The sequence below is a fragment of the Heterodontus francisci genome, chromosome 14, assembly GCF_036365525.1.
Source record: "Heterodontus francisci isolate sHetFra1 chromosome 14, sHetFra1.hap1, whole genome shotgun sequence".
Classification (NCBI taxonomy): Eukaryota; Metazoa; Chordata; class Chondrichthyes; order Heterodontiformes; family Heterodontidae; genus Heterodontus; species Heterodontus francisci.
In genome coordinates this window covers 93,837,462-93,862,514 of record NC_090384.1, presented here as the reverse complement: position 1 = coordinate 93,862,514, position 25,053 = coordinate 93,837,462, and the positions used below count along the sequence as shown (strand labels likewise).

Sequence of the window (25,053 nt, the reverse complement as noted above, 5' to 3'; positions counted from 1 at the left end):
AAACTGGGTTATCAGGAACAAATGCATCCCTGCACAGTGGCGCAGTGGTTAGCACCGCAGCCTCACAGCTCCAGGTTCGATTCTGGGTACTGCCTGTGTGGAGTTTGCAAGTTCGCCCTGTGACCGCATGTGTTTTCGCCGGGTGCTCCGGTTTCCTCCCATAGCCAAAGACTTGCAGGTGATAGGTAAATTGGCCGTTGTAAATTGCCCCTAGTGTAGGTAGGTGGTAGAGAATATGGGATTACTGTAGGGTTAGTATAAATGGGTGGTTGTTGGTCGGCACAGACTCGGTGGGCCGAAGGGCCTGTTTCAGTGCTGCATCTCTAAATATGAATGGCCTTTATCTTCTGGTTTGCAGATAAAAGTTACTACATCAATGATACAGATTACTGATTAGGGTATAAAAATGCCAACTGCACACAGCTCCAGATCTCAATAGTTTCCCTGTGATACAATTGGCACAAATCTCAAGCAACCAGCTGATGCCTTAATATCCAGCCTAGTTAGGGGTCATTCAGCATATCTAGCATCCTGAGCAATCAGGAGTTTACTTTTGATAGTTGATCATTTGAAGCCCAGTTAAAAATAAACACTGTACAAAAGAACAAGGGGACAAATCTGAAAGGAGCTGAGGTAGTTTTCTCTTTATTAAAACTCTAAGAGCCCAACATTAATTAGCAGAAATTCTAGAAAAGCACAGTCTACCTCAGTTCCTTTCCATTCTCTGGATGAGCTTCCTGGAGTGTTTTGGAACCAATCAGAGCTAAAATTGACACACAGGTTGCTCTAGGACACTCAAAAAACAAAGAACAGTACAGCACAGGAACAGGCCATTCAGCCCTTCAAGCCTGCGCCGATCTTGATGCCTGCCTAAACTAAAACCTTCTGCACTTGCGGGGACCATATCCCTCTATTCCCATCCTATTCATGTATTTGTGCATAAATGCATTGTGCATTTAAATCTAAATCTGTAAAGGTTTTTCTCTGCGTCACAAGGACTCCAAAGGTAATTTGAATATTGTTGGCTTGAAGATACAGAACAGCCCAAAGAGAGTGGCTGCCCAAAGAGTGCAATCTCTTTGGGTTTGATTTTTGTAGGGTGCCCATTTTGAATATTACAGCTACTAAATTTATAGAGACAGTAGTATTTTTCAAAACACCATTTGGACAAAGACTTTTTCAAATTAATTTATTTGCTACTGTCTACTTTGAGCTGTTGCACTTGTATCGATTGTAACGAGATTTGAAAAGTCAGGAAAAATGTTGATGGCATTTCTTCATTACCCTTAAATCACACTGGTTTCTTATGCTCTGATGTAATCTGATTAAATGCACAGGAAATTTCAAGGTAAACTGATAAAATTGGCAAAGCAATGGCATAAAATTGATTACGCTGAAGGAAATTCTAGGCCTTCACCTCTTGCCAGTCCTCCTAATTTCTAGCTGAGAAGATGCTTTTGTTAGCCACTCATTAGATAGTTTCATACACAAAAGAGAGACATAGGTGGGCAAGCAGTACAGATAACAATAACCCAAAAAATTGTATGTCCACTGTTTTTTTTTTAAAGGAAATGGATGGTGTTGGGTACCTTTTGATACAGCAACCTTTTACAAATCTGCACCTGCAACACCACCTCCCTGACAGCAGATGGTACTCTTTACTTAGCATTGGAACAAACTGGTTCAGTGACTGAGGAAACATTCCCACTTCCTCTTGCTAAAATTCAGATTTGGAGCAAACTCTGAGCACAGGTAACTCCAAGCCAACTAAAACGAAGAAGTCTACCATCTGAATGTGAAATGACAAATTAATGCTTTGGATGTACATCCTTCATCAAATGAAGGATCTACACGCAAAACCTTACACAGCCAAACGGATATATGTACCCAAGAGGTGCATCATCAGGTACCCCATTTTAGTACTGATTTTTGAAAATTCTACCTGTTTTAAATATATATGCAGAATATAAAATGGACAATGCAGAAACCATAAACTTCCACTGGATACTCCTGGGAATGTAGAGATTTAGAAAAGGCTTCACATTTAGCTCTTTAAATTACAACAACCCACTTAAGCATTGCAAGCATTGTTCTAAAATAAAAACATAATTGAGGAGAACCCCTGAGACATGCCATCCTGCCACAATGGTAGTGGCGGGATCCCAACAACAACTTGTGTTTGTGTAGCAGGAAAACGTCCCAAGGCACTTTATAGGAACATAATCAGACAAAAACTGACACTGAGCCCCCAAGAAGCAGATATCAGGAAGGGTGACCAAAGCTTGGTCAAAGAGGTAGGTTGTAATGAGGGTCATAAGGGGAGAGAGAGGTGGAGAGGTAGTAAGATTTCCAGCCTACACAACTGAAGACACGGCCACCAATAGAAGGGGCGAAGGAAGGGAGGGATACACAAGAACCAACTATACATTCTTGGTTTTATGACTGGGGTTTCTAAAAGGACAGGTTTTCCAGTACAGCTGAAAAGAGTACATAAAACAAAAAGAAAATACAGACGACGGAAACATACAGCAGCATCTGTGGAGAGAAAAGCCAGGTTAATGTTTCAGGCAGAAACTTCTCCCAAAGTGAAATCATAAGCTTTTTTCAGTAGCGTTAGGAAATGGGGGTGGGGTGGGGAGAATGAAAACATGACAGTTTAATCACAGGGTTATTAGTGAGCTGAATGACCTGCATTCTGCATAAACATAAAGCAGGGAATTGTTAAATGACATAAAATGCCATGCCAGTGAGGCAATTGAAATTTAGTGAAAACATGAAATAATGGCCAGATAAATATAGTGAGCAACACACCTGGAAAAAAAAAGAGAAAAATGGGGAGAAAATTGGAAGAAAATGGAGAAAGCCTGCAAATGCTGGTTACTAGACCAAAAACTGAAATGCTAGACAGAGAGTACAATGGTCCTGTAATAAAGAAATTAAAAAAACAGGCTAACACTAAGAATGGAGACCAACTCTTGCCAGAACACTGTTTCACACTGTTCCATAAAAGGGCTCTTGCTTTGAATTACAAGCTGTCTTCCCTTCCCCTGGAAGCTGACTAGCCTACTGCCTTCCTCTGCCATCCCAACCCCACCCACAATCAGAAATGGGAGGATATATCTAAGAACTGAAGCTACTAAAATCAATGTTATAAGCACAGTGAAGCAGTGTGCCAAACAGAGAGGCTATGCTCATTAGGCTAGCATTGAAGCTGGTTGGGGCATGACACCAAAGATGGCAAGACTGAAGTGGGCATGGAAAGGAAGTGTCAAAGTGGCGAATCCTAGGGCCAAACGAACACAGAATGGAGGTTTCTTAACAAAACATTCATCCAATCTTTTTTATTTTTTATTTATTTAGAGATACAGCACTGAAACAGGCCCTTCGGCCCACCGAGTCTGTGCCGATCAAGAACCACCCATTTATACTAACCCTACAGTAATCCCATATTCCCTACCACCTACCTACACTAGGGGCAATTTACAATGGCCAATTTACCTATCACCTGCAAGTCTTTGGCGGTGGGAGGAAACCGGAGCACTCGGCGAAAACCCACGCGGTCACAGAGAGAACTTGCAAACTCCGTACAGACAGTACCCAGAATTGAACCCGGGTCCCTGGAGCTGAGAGGCTGCGGTGCTAACCACTGCGCCGCCCTAATCTAAGCTTAGTCTGTCCAATAGAGAAGACTGCCCTGTGAACAGTGAATACAATAATCAGATTGGAGGAGATACACAAATTGCTGTCTCACATGGAAGGAATGTTTAGCATGTGGGAGGTCGTGAATATGGAGGTGTTGCACCTGCTGTTGTCGCATGGGAATGTGCCAGGTTCAGAGCAGCAGGAGGTTAGGGTAGTGAATGAATGATCCCACCTCAACAGCCTCATTCATTTCTCCAGCATGGAGGAGGAGAGGATGGTTGACATTCTAGGAGAGAAGAGGTGTGCCCTAGTTGTTGGCCTTTTCTTTCTTTTATCTTTGCCCTTCGGTGGGCCTTTTACCCTCTCAGCCATTATTTTGTTTTTAAAATCTCTTTCCATCACCTCACTAAGATAATCCTTTAAGTCATGATACCGTCATTTTATTTTTCATGATTGGACTATCTCGGTTTCCCCCTCCATCCCCATTACACTAGAATGTATGCTTATCTTTCAGTTATCAGTTCTGAAAGGTTCAGAGATAAGCCATCTCTGATGATTTTCTTGTATTTCTCTCTGCCGACATCCCCCTTACCCCTCCCAACCCTACTTGCTCCGTGTCCGTCCCAGGAAAAAATAGTCTTCCAGTTCACACAACTGCACTTTCAAAGTCTCAACTGCCTAGCCTTTGGCTCTGTTCACCATGACGTTTCTGCAGCTACTGATCTGTTCTACCACACCCGTCTTTGATACCCTAGTCCCCATTAAAAGAATTTACTTTCTCTCACCTTGGCCATTCCCCAATACAGCCCTCATCTCTGCTCCCTTAAGTTCAAGAGGCAGATACTTGAACGGAGATAGTGACCAACTGGTTTGTCCATTCACTGCTAGATCTGGGGGGACCACATAAAGCACGTCAGGTCCTGCCCTCTTTTGCCAAAACTGCTCACTATTTGAGGGTCATTCTGGAATGCAAAGATAATCCCCAGTTTCTTTTCTCTACTGCAAGCAGTCTTGTAAAACCCATCTCCTCCACACTCATCTCCAACAAGTGCAAGGAGCTCATGGATTTCTTTGACACTAAGTTTGAGACCTTCCAATCAGCTGCCTCTGCCATTTCCCTTCCTTCCCTAAACCACTGGGCCAGGCTTCCTTGAAGGTTTTGACCTGTCCTAGTACTGGACTGCATCATTCTCTAGTTTCTCTCCTATCTCCTCTCTGCACTCATCTTGTCTGAGCTCCACCTCTTCTTCCCTCAACCCTATTCCCACTGAACTACTGACAAGTCAACTTTCCTTCCTGGCTCCTATGTTAGCTGATATTGTTAACCATTCTCTCTCCTCAGGTACTATCCCCTCTTCAAATCTGCCATGATACACCTCTCCTCAAAAAAAAAAACCTCTAGACCCCCTTGACCAGGCAAACTACTACCCCATTTCCAACCTCCTTTTCCTCTTCATTGCCCATGAACGTGCTGTTGCTGCCCCCACCCCAAATCATTAACCATATTTCCCAGAACTCCATGTTTCAATCCCTCCAATCAGGTTTCCCCGTCTGCCACTGTACTGAAACAGCTCTCCTCAAAGTTACGAATGGCATCTTATGTAGCTGTGACAGAGGTAAATTATCCTTCCTGGTCTTTCTCGACCTACCTGCAGCCTTTGACATGGTTGACTACACCTTCCTCCTCCAAAGCTTCTCCACTGTTGAACAGCTGGGTGTGACAGCACTCACCATTCTTAAACTAATCATTGCCAGACTATCAATTGCAATGGCTTTGCTTCCCGCTCCTGTGCTGTTTCTTCTGGTTTCCCCCAAGGATCTATCCTTGAACACCTCCTGTTCCTCATCTACATGCTGCCCTTCAGCAACATTATCTGAAAACACGTCAGTTTCCACCTGTACACTGATGACACCCACTTCTACTTCACCACCATCCCCCCCTCTCAATCTCTTCAGTATCTCGAAATTGTCAGACATGATGCATGTATCCAGTACTGGATGAGCTGAAATTTCCTCCAATATTGGGAAGACCAAAGCCAGTGCCTTTGGTCCGCACAACAAACTCTGTCCGACTCCATCCCTCTCCCTGGCAACTGTCTGAGGCTGAACCAGACTGTTCACAACCCTGATGTCATTTGACCAAGAAGTGAGCTTCCAATCATATATCTGTGTCACTAAGACTGCATATTTCTACCTAAATATCACCCAACCCTGTCCCTCCATCAGCAAATCTGCTGCCAATACCATCACCCATGCGTTTGACATATCTAGGCTTGTCTATGCCAACACAGCCCTGACTGGCCTCCCACCTTCTACACTCCATAAACTTGGTCATTCAATACCCGTATTGAGTCCTGTTCACCCATCACCCCTGTGCTTGCTGACCTACACTGGCTCCCACTTGTGCAATGCCTCAATTTTAAAATACTCATCCTTTTCTTCAAACCCCCTCGTGGCCTCAGCCCTCCCCATCTCCGTAATCTCCTCCAGCTGCACAACCCCTCCTAGCTGGGCTCCTATAATTCTGGCCATTTATGCATCCCCAATTTTAATTGTTCCACCACTGGTGCCTTCAACTATCAAGGCCCTAAGCTCTGGAATTCCCTCCCTAAACCTCTGTGCCTTTCTTTCCTCATTTAAGATGCTTCTTAAAACCTACATCTTTGACCAAGCTTTTGGTTATCTGCCCTACTAACTAATGTGGCTTGGTGTCAAATTTTGCTTTATATCGCCTGTGAAACGCCCTGGGACATTTTATTACGTTAAAGGCACTTTACAAATACAAGCTGTTGTCATTGTTTTCGCAAAAACATTAACTTGCCTTTTTCTCTTCATTGACACTGACTGACCTGCTGTGTCTTCCAGCATTTCCTGTGTTTTTCTTTTTATTTGCATATGATGCATGTAGTCTATGGCTGAATCTAAGAAATTCAATAATCTTCTGCTGGAAGCCTCATTCCTGACTGCACTCAAAATAAATTCAGCACCCCTTCCCCTTAAACAGGAGGAGGTAGATAATTATTCAAGTAGTGGCAATCTGAAATTTACATTTATCTAACAACTACCTTTATCTCTAAATATACCAAAACTTACATTCACTGCAACTGTCGGAGAAAGAAACAGACTAATTACTTTCCTTTTTCAGCTGAGATACCTCTTAGCAAGTTCGCCTTTAATAAAGCCTGATTAGCTCGAGGTCTCAACTTCAACACAGCACTTTAAAAAAAAAGAAAACAGGGCAGCATTCAGCCATCTCTAAATCGCAGTTTATCTTTTTTGGAGTAACTTTAATCTCCCTTCATTAATTGAGTAAATACTGAGCATATCGGTTACAAGCACCATGGTCTCAGACCGTGGGGGTATTGTGCTCCAGCATCCTCCTTTCAACTATCCCAATTGTTAACTACTTCTAACTCAGTCCTTCAACCATCTGTTGTTTTTACTGCCTTGCGGAAGAACCCGGAACAGTCACATGAAACCAAACTAAATCCAATCCAATCTCTCCATCAACATCTCCCATACTTTGGTTAAAGGATAACTGGTTTACAAAGAGCTCAAAATTGTACGTGTTTAGTCCCCAGGTGCTGTAACAAAATAAAGCACAACCCTGACCAACAACCAAATTGTGCAGACCACGAATCAGCAGCAGGTTACTGTCGAGCAAAGTTCCAGGAAAGAAAAGCTGAACTGAAAAGCTTGTTCTTACTGCAGTGAGAACATAGGGTCCTAGCACACAGCTTTAGGCTACGGGCCAAGTGCTGGAAAATGGGATTAGAATAGTTAGGTGCTTGATGGCCGGCAGAGACACGATGGGTCGAAGGGCCTGTTTCTGTGCTGTATGACTCTATGACAGCTTAGTTTTCCCTCTCTCCCACCTGCAAACCACTCTTCCGTGTACAGTGTTCTGTAACACTCACTTCATTCTCACAAGTTAATCATTACCAATGCCAACTTTGCAACATGAACAGGAATAGAACAACAGCAGATCCATTCAGCACATTAGGGGACACTGGAGGGCATGATGCACCAATTTTTCTGGAAAAAAATGTATAATGTTTAGAATTCTTCGTGCTACTTTGGTATCAGAAAATAACCAGAGTAGAAACAGCTTCTTGCAAATCTGAAGGATATGCACTGAGTTTTGAGAGCATATAATCTCCAAATTTGTAATCCCTCAAGAGATAAATACCACATTCCTGGTAACAGGAAGTAGCTTCTCACATTTTCTCTCAGAGTGGGTTCAAACTTCTGTCATCATATAGTCTATTGCTGAGATTACGTGCTGGTGCCTGGTCCACTTCATTAGATATGAAGAAAATGTGAGGTTCCTCACACCCCCACCCGACCCACCGCAGTATTACTGGGATGTTCAGCTTGTAAGCATTTAAGTTCATTTAACATAAAAAATGCTAGCTAAAACAATGCAATTTTATCAAGACCTAACATACCACACCATAAAAACCAATTGGACAGACGCAAAGTTCAACTTTCAAACACAAGTGAAATACAACAATTAAAATAAAGGCTTGTTTGATGGCTAGTCTAAAAGAAAGCCGTGTTTAGAAAAAGAGTGTCCACAAGTTGGAATGATAGCTCTTTCTTTACCTGGGTATTCTGCATTGGTATCTGTAACAAGAGAGCTAGTGCATTGTAATCAAAAAGTTCATCTAGGGCAATTAGTCCACCATGAACTCCAATTTCTAAAAGATTATTTGCATATTCTTTAAGTCCAATTGATTGCACCCAGCATATCACTCGCTCATTAGTCCACACCATAACATCTGAAAAAAGTACAGGGAACAGAATTAGTAGAGAGAATGTGATCCATTGTATGGTACATTTAACAGGTTCCAAATGTATAAGATCAGATTTAAACAATTTAAATCAAACAAATCATTCAAGCAATTTTTTTAAAATGAGGGTGATCATTACGAATTGAAAGATACTCATAACATATGCTGCATACATTAATATTGCATTAAAAACAATTGATATTGAGCGTGTCATGGGTCTTGCATTTGTAGAATCATAGAATTATACAACAGAGGAGGCCATTGGCCCATTGTGTCTGTGCTGTACAGTGCCTTTAATGTTCTAATGTACTTCCCACATGGTAATCAAACAATAATGGATGCTAAGCATTCTGGAGGTGGGGTGGGGGGAGGCTGGGGAGTGCGATGCTGCAAGCCTGAAGGTGGTTACACATAGAAAGGGAGGAATTTAAACACAAGGATACAAATTTAAAATTGGAGGTATTGGAAGAGCGTGAGCCAATGTAGGTCAGCAGGATGATTAGTAAGCAGGACTTAGTGAGAGTTAGGATATTGCCAGCAGAGTTTTGGATGAGCTGCAGTTTATGGTGGATGGGAGGCCAGCCAGGGGAGCAGTGAAATAGTCGAGTTTGGAGATGACAAAGCCATGGATAAGTGTTCCAGCATCAGAGGGGCTGAGGTAGGGAAATATTATGGAAGTGGGAGGATATGGACTTGTAAGCTCAGCTCACAGTTGAATGGGGTGCTGAGGTTGCAAATGGCTTGGTTCAACCTGAGACAGTGGCTGGGTAGGGGTATGGAATCAGCGCCGTGGGTATGGAATTTGTGGCAGGAGTCAAACGTGATAGATTCAGTCTTCCCAAAGTTTAACAAAGATATTGTGAACAAGCAATCTGACAACACCAAGGCACTGGAGGGTTCTCTACAAGTGGTGATGTAGAGCTGGGAGTCATTTTCCTTTAAATTTATATATTATTTTTGCTTTGATTTTTGAAATTAATGCTGAACCCTTTTCTTGCAAGTTTTCCTCCATCTGGGTCTCTCAACCTATTTGGAGGAAGCCAAACTGAAAATATTGGGTTGAGTGTTAAAAAACCTGCTTCAAGTATAAAGATAAGAGTTGCATCACAGAGGAGGTCTGGCACTCACCAGGAAACGAGATTATACAGCAACAGCAGATCAAGAGTTAAAATACAACCATTACCTCTAATTTCGTGTTGGCCATCTTCACGCCTCCTTTCTAGTTCTTTGCGATCATAATTTAGTCTTTTTAAAGCCATTATTCCACAATGTAGACTTTTTCTGTTTAAAACAAAACATACATTTGGGCAAAGCCTACCAGGAGAGTATCAGCAAGCATCTTGAAGCTTAATCATTTACCTTCAATTTTTCATTGTTCTCCATTAAGTTTATATTCCTGATAATTTCTTCTTTAAATTTTCATACTTCCAGTTTAATTTTTGTTTTATATTCTCAATGCAAGTCTATCTTTTCCTTAAATTTTTCAAACCTATTCATTATTCAGAGTTTGTAAATTAAAAACCCATTCCTTACTTCAGCATTCATTTCCACATTTCCATGTCTCTTTCTGCTTATTATTTTGTTTTAGTTTAAGCAGTTGAATCTGGTCAAATAATATATTTTTCAATTGAACTTTTCCTGTAGTTTGATTAATCTTCAGGAAGTGACAAGTAAACTAAACTAGTGCTGGAATATGCCAGAAGTGCTAAACCATCAATGACCTAATTTGATAAAAGCAAAATACTGCGGCTGCTGGAAATCTGAAACAAAAAGAAGAAATGCTGGAATCACTCAGCAGGTCTGGCAGCATCTGTGGAAAGAGAAGCAGAGTTAACGTTTCGGGTCAGTGACCCTTCTTCGGAACTGACAAATATTAGAAAAGTCACAGATTATAAGCAAGTGAGGTGGGGGTGGGGCAAGAGATAACAAAGGAGAAGGTGCAGATTGGACCAGGCCACATAGCTGACCAAAAGGTCACGGAGCAAAGGCAAGCAATATGTTAATGGTGTGTTGTTTGCCTTTGCTCCGTGACCTTTTGGTCAGCTATGTGGCCTGGTCCAATCTGCACCTTCTCCTTTGTTATCTCTTGCCCCACCCCCACCTCACTTGCTTATAATCTGTGACTTTTCTAATATTTGTCAGTTCCGAAGAAGGGTCACTGACCCGAAACGTTAACTCTGCTTCTCTTTCCACAGATGCTGCCAGACCTGCTGAATGACCTAATTTGTCTGTCTTCAAAATAAATATTGGCTTAATTCCAGCCCATAAACAAGAAAAAAGGCACTTCTTCAATCATCGCCCAATTAAGATCAGCTTTTCTATTTAAAATTGTGTTTAAAACAAGAAAAGCTCAGCTGATACTTTTCTGTGAACCATTTTCAATGTACAAGTGTGGGGTTTATGGATTCGAATTAGAATTAGAACATTCATTAAAACTAAAGGCACAAAGGAAAACATCAGACGTTGAATAACTAGTTAAAAGTTTCACAAGGTTGAATTAGTTATGTTTTCTCAAAATTAAAATCTTACACCATAACCCCTCCCCAGACTGCCCCCATAAACTTGCAGGATAGAGTCAGAGTTTTACAGCACAGAAACAGGCCCTCCGGCCCAACGCGCCTGCGCCGACCATCAAGCACCCGTCCTAACTAATCCCACTTCCCCGCACTTGGTCCGTAGCTTTGTATGTTATGGCGTTTCAAGTGCTCATCTAAACATTTCTTGAATGTCGTGAGTGTTCCTGTCTCTACCACCCCTTCAGGCAGTGTGTTCCAGATTCCAACCACCCTCTAAAAATTCCTCCTCAACTCCCCTCTAAACCTCCTGCCCCTTACCTTAAATCTACGCCCCCTAGTTATTGACCTCTCCGCTAAGGGAAAAAGTTTCTTCCCATCTATCCTATCAATGCCCCCATAAGTTTGTATACCTCAATCAGGTCCCCCCTCAGCCTTCTCCGCTCCAAGGAAAACAACCCCAGTCTGTCTAGTCTGTGTTCATAACTGAAATGCTCCAGCCCAGGCAACATCCTGGTGAATCTCCTCTGCATCCTCTCCAGTGCAATCACGTCCCTCCTATAGTGTGGTGACCAGAACTGTACACAGTACTCCAACTGTGGCCTAACCAGCGTTTTATACAGTTCCATCATAACCCCCCTGCTCTTATATTCTATGCCTCGGCTAATAAAGGCAAGCATCCTATAATGCCTTCCTGACCACCTTATATACCTGTGCTGCTGCCTTCAGTGATCTATGGACAAGCACCCCAAGGTCCCTCTGACCATCTGTACTCCCTAGGGTCCTACCATCCAGTGTATATTCCATTGCCTTGTTAGACCTCCCAAAGTGCATCACCTCACACTTCAGGATTAAACTCCATTTGCCACTGCTCCGCCCATCTTACCAGCCCATCTATATCGTCCTGCAGTCTAAGGCTTTCCTCCACACTATTTACAACACCAATTTTTGTGTCGTCTGTATAGCGTAAAAAAAAGTTTTGCTTATTTGTGCACTGCAAAAGAGCCTAAATTAATGGTTGTGTTCTAGGGGTAAAAATTCCAAAAGAAAATTAACCAAATTCTCCAATATTAGAAAATTGTTTGAAACTACCAATTCATCCAAGGAATATAATGAATTCATCTACCACGAAAAAAATTTACCTGTGAAAGCTATCAACCATTTTAAGTTGCCCCCGAAGATCCTTTTTTGTCAAATGATCCAGCATTCGAGCATCAACAAGACATTCCATAAAGTAGCTGCGATACTGAGGCAAACCCAAGCTAGGAAGCCATTCATTGCCGATCCACTCATGATTCATGTCCCCATATGCCAAAGTCTTAACTCCCGAGAAAGGAAAATACATAATTTTATCAGAGTCCATCTTAAGTACCAGGATGTATTGTTACTCTTTAATGTGATCAGTGTTAGCAAGTGAAACAGATTTTTACTCCTTAAAGACATCGAATGAAGTATGGAACGAGCGATTAACACAATTTATACTGACCTAAACGTAATTCAGTCTTAAAATAGCGCAGTCTATCTGCAGAGTAAAACTTGACTCTCAGCAAATATTAAGTTAGTGTAAATGATTGCCTTTTGAGAAATACATCAACACTGAGACACAAGTAAAGGAAAAGGGGAAAAGCTACCAACTAGCAAGTAAAGAGTATCATATTATTAAAAAGCCCACCTGGGCCCAGCTGCCTTCTTCATCATCCTGATGTTAAAGCAGTTAGAAAAGCATGGGAAAACATGGATCATAAAGTTAATAATGGTATGTAGATTTAGTATGCTCACACAGCCAGTACGACATTTGCATGCAACACAAACCAGCAATCTGAAATTCCAAGCACATGCTAATTCAGCAGGAGTATCTATACTAAACAAATAGTCATACAATAGGAGATTGTTAGAAAATATTTGAAAATAATGTACTTGATTGACCTACATTTTGCAACAACCTTTCTGTACAAGCATACTATTAATTTTGACCTATTTCAATGTGCACATAAAGACATTTCTCTTGCATGTCCATAATTATGAGAACACACAATGGATAATATTGGAATATTCATTTTATTCCACAAGCTAGGAAAACCTCATGATCTTTTCACAAGTAGAATGAAATTGATAAGACAATGTTCTGTAGCATATATTCTTTATTTAACCATAGGAATGTATTTAGATGCCAACCTGACTTCATACTTAGGTTGCCTGTATATCAAGATGTCATAAGCACAAAGTTTGGCTACTTTATCATGGAAGTTGCTCTGATAGTCATATTGTTGTAATATTGTGCACAGTGCAAGTTTTAAATTATAACTGTTCATGCGATCAGAATGAAAATAGGCCATTTCAGCCATCAAATGTCCTCCACAATTCCTACTGCATATTTAATAGAAAGGAAGTTCGATTACATTTGCATTAAAATTGAGAGTTGTACCCTTTACAAAGCAAAGACCCTAAGGTGGGACACAGCAAAGATGGAATCTAAACTACAGACATATGGGTTACTGAAAAACAAGTTTTTTTGCATGCATCCATCCACTTTAATAATTTCAATTGAAATTATAAAATCCCCAAGTAATTACAATGAAATATATAGAAAAAAACATTTACAGGACTAGGAAGCACAAGATACAGGGAGAATGGATCAAAGACAGAAGCCACTAAATATGTGGGACTAACCGTTTGCGGTGTAGCAGCAAGCGTTTCCATTTCTTCATGTGTTAACCAGACATTTCCAGTGGACTAATCACATGACCCAGAGACCCAACAAAATCCAATGACAGGAAAGCAGTAATAAAAAGGAGAGGTGGCAAATCATTAAGCAACAGGTATGTTTAAGGAAGCTAGCTTAAGTTCAAGCTACAGTCCCTCAAAAGGATGGCAAAGCAGTTGCAAGGCTATTATTTATATCACTGCTAAAATCTAGCTTTGGGCTGAACGGTGACATTCTTATCAGTTCAGGTGTGGGAAAGGGGTAATTTTAATGACTCTGTACAAGATGCTACTTAAAATAAGTATGCAATAAAGCATTACATTTTACTGCCTCCAACTTAAAACGTTTCCGAGCATCTATCCTCTTGGCTTCTTTTTTTAATTGATTCATTGGATGTGAGCTTTGCTGCTAAAGTGAGCATTTATTGCCCATCCCTAATTGCCCTCGAGAAGGTGCTGGTGAGCCGCTGCGTTGAACCGCTGCAGTCCATGTTGGATAGGTACACGCACAGTACTGTTCGGGAGGGAGCTCCAGGAATTTGATCCAGTGACAGTGAAGGAATGGTGATATAGTTCCAAGTCAGGATGGTATGTGGCTTGGAAGGGAACTTGCTGGTGGTGGTGTTCCCACGCGACAGCTGCCCTTTGTCCTTCTAGGTGGTAGCGGTTGCGTGCTTGGAAGCTGCTGTCAGCCTTGACAAGTTGCTGCAGTGCATCTTGGAGATGGTGCACACTGCTGCTACTGTGCGCCAGTGGAAGTGTGAATGTTTAAGGTGGAGGATGGGGTGCCGATCAAGTGGGCTGCTTTGTCCTGGATGTTCTCCAGCATCTTCATTTTTGTTGGAGCTGCACTCATCCCGGCAAGTGGAGAGTATTCCATCACACTCCTGATTTGTGCCTTGTAGATGCTGGCCAGGTTTTGGGGAGTCAGGAGGCGAGTTACCAGGAACGGTGGTAATGTTACTGAACTAGCAATTCAGATGCCCAGACTAATATTCTGGAGACAGGAGTTCAAATCTCACCACAGCTGGAGGAATTTAAGTTCAATAAATAAATAAATCTGGAATAAAAAGCTAGTCTCAGAAATGATGGTCACGAAACTAGCTGATTGTCATAAAAATCCATCTGGTGCACTAATGTCCTTTAGGGAAGGAAATCGGCCGTCCTTACCCAGTCTGGCTTATGTGTGACTCCAGGACCACAGCAATGTGGCTGACTCTTAACTGCCCTCTGAAATGGTCTAGCAAGTCACTCAGTTGTATCAAACTGCTTCCAGAAAATGTAGTGAACTCTTTACAGATCCAAACAGCAAAATAAATAATTTAAAAAAAAACATGGCTCACAGCTGAAATTGTTCATGAACTGTTGAAAAAGCTCAAGTCTCTATATATAATTTTGGTGTGTCTTCAGAGAGAAACGAGATTTGCCCCTACCGTTCGAGATGTCGGAGGTGCTGAAGGACTGGTTAGTGATACCATCTCCTGGATAGCTAGACGTAATTTTAACCTGTGGAGAGGATTACTGATGCCAATCTCTCGCTGTATTTCAGTGTCTGATAAGGCTGACATAATAGCACCACTTTTTACGTTGGCTCTACATGCTGCTACATACCAAGCTGGCATTCCGACCCAAAGCTGGAAGCAAAAACACAATCAATAAAATATTCCCAGTAGGATACAAAATCCTTTACAAACTGACAACTTAAATAAATAGGTTATGTAACCAATTTTAACCTAACTCACCGGGCTGGAAACCCATAGGATTGGGTGGAATGCCAGTTTTACACTTGGACCAATATTACTCTCCACTAACTTGAATGGAGGTTAAAATCAAGCAGTGTGTAAAATCAGAATTCCATCGATCCTGTCAGTTTCCTGACCTGGGTTGAGTGGGGGGGTGGCGTGCGGTAGATTAAAATTAACCCCTGCATTTGGGGTCTATAAAACCTTTACTTTCTGTTGTCAGTTTTGTGTCAACTTCTCCCTGCCCCCTAATATAAATTGCTATGTCTACATTTATAATAGAAATTGTCTAAGTTTGAGGAGAATTGTTTTGATGCAGTGAGTTATGATGATTTGGAATTCAATGCCTGAGAGTGTTGGAAACAGATTCAATAGTAACTGTCAAAAGGGAATTAGACATATACTTGAAAAGGGGAAAAAAATATAGGGCAATGGGGAAAGGGCAGGGAGTCAGACTAATTGAACTGTTCTTTCAAAGAACTGGCACAAACACAATTAGCAAAATGATCTGCTTTTGTGCTGTACCATTCCAGCAAGTTTGCAATTACATCCTTTTGCCAGTGGTGACAATGTAGCCCATCAGTTTGGCATCAGCTTATACTGTGACCCATGAGGCTCCATCCAACTCTGCTTTGCTTCTCTGCATAAATAACAAAAGCAATGGCTGTTGTTCAACTATAAGTTGCAATATAAATCAAGGACACAAGTGCATGAATTAAAAAATGGGAACTGAATGATGTCTGTACAACCTGACCCAATTATACCCATCCTCTCATTCTGCTTCAGCTGAAGACCATGCTTGATTTAACTCCATACACTACATGTAAAAACACAAGCTATATATATTAAACAATGCAATCTGCATTACCCTTCCCGTTAAAATCTGCAATCTCACCTCCAGCCATACAACTACAGTGGGCCCATCCCACAGTGCAAATGGTAGACCTTGTCTTCGTGCTTCTTCCAACAACTCCGTCCTAAAGTACAATCGCATATTAACAAATCAGATTAATTTCAGATCAGTTCTGTAATTACACAAAAATATTATTTTTCACCTTATACACTCAAGTCAAAATAAACAGTCCTGCAGTTTTAAGGCATTTAGAATACGTTGTATGAGTTTTAAAAAGATAGTTAGTACATGCACATAAGGAGGGTTAGACCAATAAAAACTTGCAACATGAAATGTTCATGGGAAAGCATGAGCAAACATTGTCCTTCAGCTTTAGAACAAAAGTTAAGACAGGAAACTCATTCCTTTATGCAAGAGAAGTGTTGGTTACAGTGAAGCTCCACACAGAAAAGCACCATTTTTATTCACACTACCCTATACCAAATAGTATTTCCATTTCCAAAGAATTCCAGTTATTCAGGTTATAGTAAAGTACTAATACAGTTCCACATCCCTGAAATGTCAACTTACATTTACATGGTGCTTCCCATCTGAGTGCTTTATGAGAGGCAAGATGGAGTGGAGAAGAGAGAAAAGAATTGGGACATTGAGCAGCAACAGAGGAAATTTGAATGTGGAATCGTATGTAGACTGGAAGATGCATGTTTTTAGGAGGCAGTTGAAAGCAGTGAGTCAGGTTCGATGGTAGAAAGGTTTATGACGACATTCTAGGGGGCAGACACATGGCAGTTGGAAGATTTATCTATGAAGGAAGAGTTGAGGGGTCAGGGAACAAATAATCCAGTAAGGGGAACAGAATGCATTGGCCAGGAGATCCTGTTGTAGATTTCAGACTATGGTGCAACTCGAAGACAAGAATCTTGGGCTGGTAGAGGGAATATTGATACTCTTTGCAGCAGACCAGCTTAGTAACATCAAGGTGATGGGAATGTGCATATTGTGCACAAGAGGATGCAGAACTGTAGATAGCTGGATATTTTTGGGAGGGAGAAGTGTGGCGAGGCCCATGAGAATAGCATTTGAGAAACGGTGATCATCAACATGAAGACAATGTGGGATAGGATTTCAGTCATGTAGGTAATACTCCAGTGGTGAAAGGCAGTGGCTTTAATTAAAGAATGGATGTGGCGTTGAAAGCTCAGCCAAGAGTCAAAACAGACCAAGCACACGTACCACTTGTTTTCACTTGCGGGCGAGACCAGAACTAGGGGCCATAAATATAAGATTGTCACTAATAAATTCAATAGAAACATCTTTACCCAGAGAGCGGTCAGAATGTGGAACACGCTACCACAAGGAGTGGTTGAGGCAAATAGCATAGATGCATTTAGGGCGAAGCTAGATAAGCACACGAGGGAGAGGTTGATGGAGTTAGATAAAGGGTGGGCAGAGGCTCATGTGCAACATAAATACTGGCACAGACTTATTGTGCCTGTTGGCCTGGTTCTGTGCTATAAATGCTATGTAATTCTATATAAGATGTAATACACCATTTGGATCAGCCGAAGAGGTAAACATTAAAAGTCCAATGGCATTACTCAAAAGGGACGGAGGTCTTCCTATGTCTTGGCCAACAGACTTCCCTCAACCCATATCATGAATAAAAAAATTACAGGTCAATTGGTCATTCATCTCATGACTGTTTGATAATGCTCCTGTGGGGCCCTTTGGACATCTTACTATGCTAAAGGTGCTATATAAATGCAAGTTGTTGCTGTTGGTTTGTGGGATCTTGTTATATGAAAAAATGACTGTGTCGTTACCTACATAATGGTCACTGGATTCACAAGTTATTTATTGCAAGTAGTGCACTTGAGAAAAGATTTCTCAGACAGATAATGCACTATATATAAAAAAACAAACGTTTCTTTCAGAGGTGATGAACAGTGCAAAGAAGGGAAGTCAGAAGAAACAATCTGCAGTGGAGCAGTTTATAGTTGTCCTACCATTCCAGGATTTTTCTGGAAAAACAGGACTTTGATGCCGAGAAGAGTCTATACTACTTGAGGTAAACAAGCCAGATCTAGCAATGAAGACTCAACCTTGAATACCACCTCTTTCCCACCTCCAGCATAAAGCACAGGTCTTGATGCCCACAGACCACAGTAAATGATGTCACTTCATAACTGACCAGGAGAGGTACAATTCTGTGGTGAGGCAGGATAGATATAGACATAGACACTCTTTTCCCACCAAGCCTGATGAAACTCAACCAACTGGATCAGAGATTCATACCTGTGAGCATCTGATCAGAAGGCTGGTATTCTAGATCTGGAGCTCTGAAGATTGTTGGGTGAAGCTACAATGCTTTAAAACTCTGCCCACTTTTTAAACATTTAAATTTAACAAAACAAAATTCCTCTGATTTACAAACTGGAACCCAATGGAAATGTTTGCATTGCAAGTTATATTCCTGCATTCTACACATTCCAAAGAAGAACAAAGCTCCCCTTGGCATCAGACATTGAAAAAGAGCCACAGAGCAAACCCAATGCATTCATGAAGGTTAATGATAAATGAACTTACCCTGATTTACTACTAAGGTCATGGAGTGAATAACATAAGAAGGGAAAGAAATGAAGAAAAAAAAATGTGTAAAACACTAATTTTAAAATAAAAAATAAAAAGGATCGGGGAAAGGAAAGGATATGTGGGGGGGGGGGGGGGAAATGTGGAGGAAAGGGTGTTGGGAGGAGCCACGTTTCCTTCTTAGTTCATTCATTGTTCAAAAAGACATTGGTTGTGTATATTTTAAACATTGCCATTTGCGCAGTATGAACCATTTAAAATACCAATGCAGTTCTTTTTTAAAAAATATCTAATTGGTGTAATGAAGTCAAAAAGCCATGCACTTTTAATACTTCAGAAAAAAAGTTTTGAAAAAAAAACTTACTTCTTTTTCAACTTTCTATCTTTTTCTGCTTGGCCAAGTTTACTGAGTCCCAAGGTATCCTGAGGACAGGTTTCCATATCTGGTATGCCAGCTATAAAGTTTAAAGTTAAATCATTATACTGTTCATAGGAGTAAATTATCTAACCTAGTTTCAGCCAAATTTTGTGAATTGGATTTTGAATGACATTTTATTTCCCCTGAATATAAAACATCAAAAAATCTACTAACATTCTCAAAGGATCTCATCAGGAAGCTGCGAGATGCCTAGATATCAGAGGCTCTGAATAGTTCATGGCGGGAAGAGGTGGGGGGGGGGGGGGGGTGAATGGGGGAAAGGGGAAACACGGAAGTATGCATGTGAGCAGTTAGTGGTTGGGAGCCTGAAAAAAATTCAAAAGGTTGTGCGGAGATCCAAAATGCAGCGTTTTTAAAAATATATACATGGTTTTTAAATAGTGAATGGAGAGAAAGTGTACATTATTTATAAAACAATGATTGCTTGTTTTTAGAAGTTAACCCCTCAAATAAGGTTCCAGCTGAAATGCCTGTATGCAGTATGCAAAATTAATAAGCCTTATGTAGACCAATTAAAATGATTTTAAGATGTAATTAAAATGATCAATTTTATGCTGGCCCCATGTATTACCCAACCACCTCAATTTATTTGGCAGGGAAGCAAAAAGTAACACACTCTTAACAGTCAACAGTAAAAACTATCAAATTACTTCACATCACACACAGCAACTGCAAGTTATTTCCTCAAAACATTATGTGCAACTAATATTAATAAAGACAAGAAAATTCCAATGTTGACATGCAAACTCTTTCACTTCTATTTTTCGCCAGTAAATAGTATTCAAGTACTGTGGCATATCAGGAAAGAAAACACTGCCCAACATTACATTCACGCAAGCTTGGAATCTGATAAAAGCCATGCTAATTACATTGCTCAAAAACTATTAAGAAAGGCCACATGAAGCACAAGTACTTAAATCCTGCTTCATTACATTAGTTTTCTCCTATGCAAATTTGAACAGCTAAATATGGGCTGCACATTTTTGGTGTTGATAAAACAAGACATCATGAGGATAATGCCAGAGCACGAAATATGAACTAAATTTTTCTTTTAAAAGACGTACAAAAGCAATCCTAGTTTGGTGCTTAAATAGAATTTGAGCTATCTTCCTCATGTCTGGATAGTCACCAAGACTGCTTTCTTCGACCATTGCAACATTGCCACTTCCATCTCTTCTGCACTGTTGCTTAGACCCGAATGCATGGTTTTCTAACCAAGGTCAATTTCTCACAATGCTCTCCTGGTCAGCCTTCCTGCTCCCACAAGCTGCAAGTCATTGTCACTGTCGGAAATCTTTTTTTAAAAATTCATTCATGGGATGCGAGCGTCACTAGCCAGGCCAGCATTTATTGCCCTTGGGAAGGTGGTGGTGAGCTGCCTTCTTGAACCGCTGCAGTCCATGTGGGGTAGGTACACCCACAGTGCTGTCAGAAAGGGAGTTCCAGGATTTTGACCCAGCAAAAGCGAAGGAACGGCGATATAGTTCCAAGTCAGGATGGTGCGTGACTTGGAGGGGAACTTGCAGGTGGTGGTGTTCCCATGCATTTGCAGCCCTCGTCCTTCTAGTTGGTAGAGGTCACGGGGTTGGAAGGTGCTGTCAAAGGAGCCTTGGGGTGTTGCCGCAGTGCATCTTGTAGATGGTACATACTGCTGCCGCTGTCCGTTGGTGGTGGAGGGAGTGAATGTTTGTGGATGGGGTACCAATCAAGCGGGCTGCTTTGTCCTGGATGGTGTCGAGCTTCTTGAGTGTTGTTGGAGCTGCACCCATCCAGGCAAGTGGAGAGTATTCCATCACACTCCTGACTTGTGCCTTGCAGATGGTGGACAGGCTTTAGGGAGTCAGGTGGTGAGTTACTCGCCTCAGGATTCCTAGCCTCTGACCTGCTCTTGTAGCCACGGTATTTATATGGCTACTGCAGTTCAGTTTTTGGTCAATGGTAACCCTCAGGATGTTGATAGTGGGGGATTCAGCAATCGTAATGCCATTGAATGTCAAGGGGACATAGTTAGATTCTCTTGTTGGAGATGGTGATTGCCTGGCACTAGAGTGGCGCGAATGTTACTTGCCACTTATCGGCTCAAGCCTGAATGTTGTCCAGTTCTTGCTGCATTTCTACACGAACTGCTTCAGTATTGAGGTGGTGTGCAATCATCAGCAAACATCCCCACTTCTGATCTTATGAGTGAAGGAAGGTCATTGACAAAGCAGCTGTAGATGGTTGGGCCTAGAACATTACCCTGAGGAACTCCTGCAGTGATGTCCTGGAGCTCAGATGATTGACCTCCAACAACCACAACCATCTTCCTTTGCACTAGGTATGACTCCAACCAATGGAGAGTTTTTCCCGATTCCCACTGACTTCAGTTTTGCTGGGGCTCCTGGATGCCATACTTGGTCAAATGCTGCCTTGATGTCAAGGGCAGTCACTCTCACCTCACTTCTGGAGTTCAGCTCTTTTGTCCATGTTTGAACCAAGGCTGTAATGAGGTCAGGAGCTGAGTGCCCTGGCAGAACCCAAACTGAGCGTCACTGAGCAGGTTATTGCTAAGCACGTGTCGCTTGATAGTGCTGTCGATGACACCTTCCATCATTTTACTGATGATTGAGAGTAGACTGATGGGGCAGCAATTGGCTGGGTTGGACGCGTCCTGCTTTTTGTGTACAGGACATACATGGGCTATTTTCCACATTGTTGGGTAGATGCCAGAGTTGTAGCTGTACTGGAACAGCTTGGCTGGGGTGCAGCTCGTTCACGAACTATTGCCGGAATATTGTCAGGGCCCATGGTCTTTGCAGTATCCAGTGCCTTCAGTCGTTTCTTGGTATCACATGGAGTGAATCGAATTGGCTGAATTCTGGCATCTGTGATGCTGGGGACTTCAGGAAGAGGCCGAGATGGATCATCCACTTGGCACTTCTGACTGGAGATTGTTGCAAATGCTTCAGCCTTATCTTTTGCACTGACGTGCTGGGCTCCCAGTTAGTTGTTTAATTGTCCACTGTCATTCACAGCTGGTTGTGGCAGTACGGCAGAGCTTAGATCTGATCCATTGGTTATGAGATTGTTTAGCTCTGTCTATCACATGCTGCTTATGCAGTTTGTCATGTACCTAGTTCTGTGTTGTGGCTTCACCAATTGACACCTCGTTTTGAGGTATGCCTGGTGCTGCTCCTGACATGCCCTCCTGCACTCTTCATTGAACCAGGGTTGATCTCCTGGCTTGATGGTAATGGTAGAGTGGGGAGTATGCCGGGCTATAAGGTTACAGATTGTGGTTGAGTACAATTCTGCTGCTGCTGATGGCCCACAGTGCCTTATGGATGCCCAGTTTTGCACTGCTAGATCTGTTTGAAATCTATCCCATTTAGCACGGTGGTAGTGCCGCACAACACGATGGAGGGTATCCTCAATGTGAAGGCGGGATTTCGTCTCCACAAGGACTGTGCGGTGGTCACTCCTACCAATACTGTCATGGACAGATGCATCTGCGACAGGTAGATTGGTGAGGACGAGGTCAAGTATGTTTTTCCCTCTTGTTATTTCCCTCACCACCTGCCGCATACCTAGTCTAGCAGCTATGTCCTTTAGGACTTGGCGTGCTCGGTCAGAAGTTTCCCCACCCAGAGTACATTCTGCGCCCTTGCTGCCTTCAGTGCTTCTTCCAACTGATGATCAACATGGAGGAGCACTGACTCATCAGCTGAGGGAGGGTGTTAGGGGGTAATTGCAGGAGGTTTCCTTGCCCATGTTTGACCTGATGCCATGAGACTTCATGGGCTCCGGAGTCGATGGGACTCCCAGGGCAACTCCCTCCCGACTGTATACCACTGTGCCGCTACCTCTGCCTGGTCTGTCCTGCTGGTGGGACAGGACATACCCAGGGGGTGGTGATGGCAGTGAACGGAACATTGTCTGTCAGGTCTGATTCCGTGAGTATGACTATGTCAGGCTGTTGCTCGACTAGTCTGTGGGACAGCTCTCCCAAATTTGGCACAAGCCCCCAGATGTTAGTGAAGGAGGATTTGCAGGGTCGACAAGGCTGGGTTTGTTGTTGTCGTTTCCTGTGCCTAGGTTGATGCCAGATGGTCTGTCTGGTTTCATTCTGTTTTATTGACTTTGTAGCGGTTAGCTACAACTGAGTGGCTTGCTAGGCCATTTCAGAGTGCATTTAAGAGTCAACCACATTGCTGTGGGTCTGGAGTCACATGTAGGCCATGTTAGGACAGAAGATTTCCTTCCCTAAAGTTGCCTTTCCATATCCCAATTCTTGGTGAGCGCCACTGAATTCCTGTCACCCTACAAATCAGTTTCAGGATCCTTACTTTCACTTCAAAATGCCTGTAAGGCCTCACGCCATCCTACTTGAGTGATCCACTTCAGTGCTATGACCCGGTTTATACACTTTACTCTTGACACTACTCTACTGTTCCACCATTGGCAGCTACTCTTAACAACCATGTCCCTGTCCTCTAGAACTTCATCTGTCTCTTGGATCTCTGCTTTCAAAAGCCCATAAAAGGCTTTTCACATCAATGCCACCCCTCAACACCATTTAATCTATTTTTTTTTTTGTTCCTTCTCAGTGACTATTTCACTTTCCAATATGTTAAAAAATGTGATTCTTTTTCAGTCATGAATTATAAATAGAGCAAGAGAATTTGGGTAGATAGTTATTGAGCATTTTAATGCAATATCAAATGACTCAATAACTAACTTAAAAGTCCAGCTTTTGCAGACATTTACTATTGAAATTTCCTGATATGATGAGTTGCTGACCGGAGTCGAGATAGATAATGCAGTACCAAAGAAAATAATGGAGGTGCTTTGTCCATTAAAATGAAAAGCCTGCTTCTCTGCAATGGCACTCAAAAGTGTCAATTCACAAGTTTTCTTTGCCTTTCATGGGGTGGTGGTGGGGGTGGTGGGCAGGAAAGAGAAAACAAAAGGGTTTTTAAAGAGCTCCTTCCCAAATTAAAACAATTAGCAATTAAAATGTTCACAGGCTAATGAAAAGAAAAACAGAGGTCAATGCCTCAAATCACTGTAAACAGAGCACTTTAGATTTCAGGAGGAATTCACACAACTCTATGGGGTAGATTTTCAACTTGCTGCATGGGCATAAAGTTGGTATTGGCGATCATTTTTAATGGAATTGAAAATCGGGCAGTTTCTATGGTGAGCAGCCAATCTGCAATGGCCATTTTACATCCGGGAAGAAAGTTTATTTTATATGTTTAATTAGTGCAAATCAATGAATATTTCCAAATGGAGGTTATTATGGACCAAAAAGTTTTACTAGCTCATTATTAAGCCCATATTAGAAATGAGTTGAGACAATGTTTAGTAAAGGCAATATACCGAATAAGGCACAATTAATTGAGCCCCAAGAGATTCAGGTGACTAGGGACAACTCATTTTATAGAAGCAATTCTGTTTTGGAAAACAATTGTTTTAAATAAAAAAGAGACTGCAGAATTGTTGCAAGTGTACTTGAAAAAAAACTTAGAACTTCTTGGAGTTCCGAAGTCACTTTCAGACTGACAGATGAACAAACAAAAAAACCCAGTTAAAAATTTACCACAAAAATGTTTTATGCAAATCTACATATTTGGGAGGCAATCAATTAATCATAGGCGGTCTAAAATTGCAATAATCTGGAATGCGGGTATGCGCTTCTTGAAGATTTTTGTTCTTAAGGTGGAGCTAAGGATTCAAAAACCATGCTTTATATGATTTCTGAAATAAGTGCTTGCCAGTTTTCTTTTTCATAGTCCAA

The 25,053-nt window shown here is 41.7% G+C and overlaps 1 protein-coding gene across 7 annotated transcripts in view; it reads right to left on the bottom strand.

The window, feature by feature from the left end:
• LOC137377160 (liprin-alpha-1-like) overlaps positions 1–25,053 on the bottom strand; it is a 160,615-nt gene that overhangs the window by 14,196 nt on the left and 121,366 nt on the right. For 5 of the 7 annotated variants that reach the window (XM_068046544.1, XM_068046547.1, XM_068046546.1 and 2 more), the window contains 7 exons: positions 19,200–19,290; positions 16,289–16,370; positions 15,085–15,285; positions 13,619–13,681; positions 12,091–12,266; positions 9,619–9,716; positions 8,248–8,423 (listed from right to left, as the gene is read on the bottom strand). In XM_068046544.1, the coding sequence (XP_067902645.1) occupies positions 8,248–8,423; positions 9,619–9,716; positions 12,091–12,266; positions 13,619–13,681; positions 15,085–15,285; positions 16,289–16,370; positions 19,200–19,290 (887 nt within the window). Of the gene's footprint in view, positions 1–8,247; positions 8,424–9,618; positions 9,717–12,090; positions 12,267–12,620; positions 12,648–13,618; positions 13,682–15,084; positions 15,286–16,288; positions 16,371–19,199; positions 19,291–25,053 lie in introns of all 7 variants that reach the window. The other 2 variants (XM_068046550.1, XM_068046548.1) reach the window with 2 other exon arrangements.